At 35.1% G+C, this 5288-nt stretch overlaps 1 protein-coding gene across 1 annotated transcript; it reads left to right on the top strand.

Annotated features, from left to right (window-relative positions):
- The first annotated feature begins 2514 nt into the window (after window positions 1–2514).
- On the top strand, window positions 2515–3922 carry LOC145002048 (heavy metal-associated isoprenylated plant protein 3-like). The gene is made up of 4 exons (XM_078961359.1): window positions 2515–2660; window positions 2768–2918; window positions 3019–3300; window positions 3389–3922. Exons 1-4 carry the CDS (start codon window positions 2652–2654, stop codon window positions 3751–3753), a joined length of 807 nt encoding a protein of 268 aa, XP_078817485.1. The 5' UTR covers window positions 2515–2651; the 3' UTR covers window positions 3754–3922.
- Window positions 3923–5288: the final 1366 nt, after the last annotated feature.

The raw sequence follows: 5288 nt of genomic DNA, 5'->3' as shown, positions 1-5288 counted from the left end.
CGATGAACGCAAAGTGATTACTAAAAAAAAAGCTAAAACTAGATTTTGTAGTTTGCAGAAATCGCAGAGGCTGAGAAATAGGAGAGGACGATTTAGGACTCTAGGGGAATTGTATTTATGGTTGTAGAAGCCCTAGAAAGCTGCAAAAAAAAATATGGATATGTGATGATGACGACCTTATCACGATGGATGTCAATGCCTAGTCAACATTGACTGAGTCGGTCCAACCGACTCGCCCGAACTCGCCAAAAATAAAATCTATTCAACTCCTAATTCTTAATATTATTTTTTGACTCTGTCTGCCATTTCATGCATTTACGGTTACGGCTAGACTAAACGCGTGCGTGTGGCTTGACCCATCTATTCTCTTGTCTCTACTAAAGCCTTTTAAAGGTGTATCAAGAGAATGACCTTATAGAGGCATATAAAATTTCTTCCTCCATCATATGGAATAAAAGAAAATTACCAACTTGAATTATCCTTTATAATTTCTAACAAAATGTTCCCGAGTCTAAATCAATATCTTATGTTGATTTTGGCTTTAGGAATTATAATTTGTTTTGTTTTGTTTTGTTTTATTTTTATTTTTATTTTTATTTTAATTGTTCATGTGAAATACACCTTGGGGCCTTAGAGCAACTTGCGTTATCTTTTATAATTTACAACATGTTCTTGTGTTTAATCAACATATTAGGTTTATTTTGGTTTTAGGATTTATAATTTATTTTATTGTTTTTTTTTTCATGTCAAATAAACATTCACACCTTAGCGCCATCAAGATGGCGCAATGGTAATCCTTTAAGGATAAAGCATTCCAATTGTGTTATGTTATGTATATGAATGACGACACACAATATAATATGTTAGGAACAACGAAGAACTAATAAATCACGTGGTTCACACTATTATTGTAGTGGTGTTGGGTCCACGATCGAAGTACATATATTTTTACTGTTATATAATATGATTTATGTTTTCATAGTGGCGGTCACAGCCTTGAGATTCTACAACTTAACAATTATACTATGTTTAAATTTTGCAAATTTTATGTTTTATTTCACTTGAGGATTACTATTGTGAACTAATGTTAAATTCTTTGTAATACCAAAAGCAAACAAGTCAAAATATAATATTAGGAATTATATGTTGATTTGTTGCAAACAATAAATCACATTATTATTATTAGATTATCAAACTTCATCTAAATATCATATTAATCATTCACAATCATTTCTAGGTAGAAGAAGACTATATCACAAAAACGTGGAAACCTTAGGAGCCTCCCAAAAACGTGGGACTCTGACGACGACAACTATATCACAACACGTGTCATACGGTTTGGTCAAGTGCTTATCCACGAAGTTAACACATTTTTTAGGGTCAGAACCCCAATTGGAAATAAAGGCACCATGGTTTAGTGAGAACGTGACATGAAAAATTCATCTAAATCGCATCCTTTCATGAACCTCATGTGTACGGCCCAGCTTGGAAAGCATGTGGGTTTGGCCCACCTTTAACCCATCAAAGCCTTTGAAGACTAAGGTCAATGGATTTCTTATAAACCCCTTTAAACTTCTTTGGCCCCATAAAGAATATAAAACAAAGGAAATTGCCACATAAAGAACATGTATGTATATAAAACATCAGTCGGGTGATAATTTAAGACTTAAGGGAGTGGTTTTCGAGCTCTGCCAATTGTGTTGAGCTCAACCTAAACGAAACACATTTACCAAACCTTTGTTGAGGAGAGAGGAACGACAACAAGCTGCCAAGAAGAAACGGCAACTCCATCTCATCCTTTTTCACCTCCACCCCTTCCCATCCCAACCTTTCCAAGCCTTTGATGAACTCACTCCTTTGAGTTTAAGGAGTTAAGCATTGTTAACATATAGTATAAGATTTAGTTGTTTGATATGATGTTGACACATTTTAATTTAATTGAATGAAATAATCAAAGTGTTAACTATGAACTATCGTTCCAATACTTTACCTTACCTTTGAGTAACAACCTTCAATTGCTAATTACTTTCCTAGATCGGCCTTACTCGGTCTCTTCTAGGTTCACGGGCCTACTACACTTACGTTGAAGAGTGAAGACTCGTGTTAAAATATTGTCGGTGGTAGTGTGAAAAGATCATAAATAATTAATTAATTACCTTGTGACAAAAGAAAATATGTATGTTTCATAATTTCGTTTGTATTGGGGCCCTTAAAGAATATTTCAACTATACATTTTATTTTCCATAAGTTTCACGAAGAATCGAGAAAATGAAATTTACTCCATGACATGACATTTTCCATGGAAGGGAAATAAAGTTTTACTCTTTTTACATTGGAAAAAACTATCAAAGATTAATGCTTAAAAGAAAAAGTTGCAAGCTTTTTTCTTTATGAAAAAAGATAGTGACATTTGGAGAGCAACTTCCATGGAAACCAACTGGTTTGGAGTCATGTTCCACTTCCTTTTCAAGAAATTTCTCGGTAACTACCAAAGTCATTCTTCAATTCTTCTTTTTCTTCTTCAAATTGTGTCCTCTTATCCACACATTTTAACAAATTACCATAAATAATTTCACACTACAATCACTATCATCTACCCATCACCATTATAAATCACTTCCCTTAGAAAAGAGTTACTTACAGTTCTATCAATGGCGAAGGTAGTTTAGTTATCTACTTATCTGCTGCTCTCAACTCCATTGATTACAACTTTTGACTTTACCTTAGTCGGGTTTTCATTTTCTAAGTGGGTTTTGCACTTTTGCAGAAGAAGAACCAGAGTAATGACAATGAGAAGCAGGTCAACGGTGGCCGGAAAAACAAAGACGACGGTGGTTGTGTAACAGTGGTTCTCAAGATCGACTTGCATTGCAAAGGTTGCGCCGATAAAATCGTTAAAGCTGTTCGTTCTCTCGATGGTAATCCATTTCTATGTGTTTCTTGCTAAATATGGCTTCTGTAACAGTTACAGATTTTGATTTGTGGGTTTGGATTCGTTTTTATGTTTTGTATCTATAGGTGTGGAGTCAGCGAAGACAGGAAACATCGAGTTGCAGAAAATCACGGTGATCGGTAAAGTAGATCCGGTGGAGCTCCGGCAGAAGGTTGAGGGGATGATAAAGAAGAAGGTGGACTTGATATCTCCGGTAAATGACGGTGAAAAAAACAACCAGCTTTCCGGTGGCGGAGGACAGAAGAAACAACAAAAACAGTTTCCGGTGACAACGACGGCGTTGAAGGTACCATTACATTGCCAGGGATGCATCGACAAGATTCAGAAGATTGTCAGCAAAACCGAGGGTAATAACGTAATTTTGTATTTCAAAAGTCAATAAGCAAGCATAATGGGATCACAAACGGTGTTAACTAACGGGGAAAACTTTGACAGGGTTTATAGATATGTCGATCGATAAGAGCAATGATTTGGTGATGGTGAAAGGAGGAATAGACGTGGATGCGTTAACGGAGGAGCTCAAGGGTAAACTGAAGAAGAAAGTTGATATTGTTCCGGCGAAGAAGGACGGCGGTGGTGGCGGTGAGAAGAAGGAAAAGGGTGGCGGTGGTGGTGACGGAGAGCGGAAGGAAAATGGTGGTGGGGGACGGGGTGTGGATGTGCATAAGATGGAGCACTTTTTTGGTCAAGGTCAATACACGTACCCTCAGTATGTAAATGGGCCGGAGTATGTGTTTAATTACATGCATGCCACTCAGATGTTTAATGACGAAAACCCTAATGCGTGTGTTGTGATGTGATAGAATGTAAAACATTAAAGTCTAAAAGATAGGTTGTTGGAGCTTGAACTAGTATCGAAACCAAGAAAGAAAGGGATAATGTATTTGGAGGGTAATTAAGTTTTGTAATTATAAATTTAGTTTCTTTTATAAATTATAATGATTAATAAATTTATATAAAATATTAAAAGATCGATTTGAAATAATGGTTTTTTCCGGTTTTTCGAGATTTCTTCGACAATGTAAATTGTTAGGGTAACCAAAATTTGCAATTATACATGTTTGACAAGTAAATTTAAAGTTAAAAGACCAAATTTTGCCAACGAAATACTTTAAATATCTCTAAAACACTAATTTTTGAATCTTACACAACAAATATGTTGCAACCCTACTTCACATATCTTTCTCCGTCAAATGTTTAAGAATAAAGAAAAGTTGAAGCCTAGCATGGGAATTGAAATACATTGAAGAGAATTTTTAATATATTACGGTCAAGTCATGCAAAAACATGGTTATTGCATTTTATCTTTATATTTTAAATTGTTATAAATATAAGAAAACATAATTTTCTAAAGTATTTTACGAGTGTTTTAAGTACAATGTTATAAAGGTAAAAGTAATGGTTTTATTTATGCATTTTCTTTATCGGGTTTGTTTGAGGAGGCACTAACGTATTATTTTTTACATGTGTTTCTATTGACAAACAGTTATAGTACAAACGAAAACAATGCGTAGTAATAGGATGAAGAACGAAGAAGAGAGGTTTATGCTAAATAAATAGCTAGATAGTTTTCGTATAGTTTGTCTTTGATTATGTTGGAGTAGCACATACTTGAATTAAACAATATGTTTTGGATTATTTAATAGCTGTTTTTTTTTTTCTTATTTTAAACTAGAAAATGCTTCTCCGCACTTCAGTGGTGACTTAGATAAGGTTTTGCTTACAAAATTACAATGATTGTTTTTGAAAAAAAAACTTATAAGGACAACTTCTGCAATTCATTTTCTACATAGGGACAAAAGCTCACTTTTTAAAGTTTGTTATTAGGAAGGAGAGTTTATGTATTTTTTTTAAACATATATTGTAACATCCCAAAATACGATCCAAATTTTTTTGTTTAAATAGTAATAAAACTCACATACTGATTATTATATCATAGAACCCATACGTAAAATATCTCAACTCATAATAAAATGTCGTGAAACTACTGTATCAAATCACACTACAAATCAAAACAAACTTCCAGGATAAAGACTGAAACTGTGGTGTGTGCGATGCCATCATCCCAAGCTCTTCCCCTTACTTGCGGAAGTACCTGAAACCAAAACTAAAACTGTAAGCACGAAGCTTAGTGAGCTACCCCAAACTACCACATACCATACAATAACATATAAACACGTACTGGGCCTTGCCCACTGCATCGGGCCGAAGCCCGGAAACTGCATCGGACCGTAGTCCGGAACTAACTGCGACCTTATCCCCTGCATCGGACCGATGTTCGGAACTAGCTGCATCGGACCGTAGTCCGGAACTGACTGGGACCTTGTCCCCTGCA

This window comes from Lactuca saligna, chromosome 6 (assembly GCF_052625555.1).
Source record: "Lactuca saligna cultivar CGN05327 chromosome 6, ASM5262555v1, whole genome shotgun sequence".
Classification (NCBI taxonomy): domain Eukaryota; kingdom Viridiplantae; phylum Streptophyta; class Magnoliopsida; order Asterales; family Asteraceae; genus Lactuca; species Lactuca saligna.
Note: the sequence above shows the minus strand (reverse complement) of the source record. Positions and strands in the feature narration are given on the sequence as shown.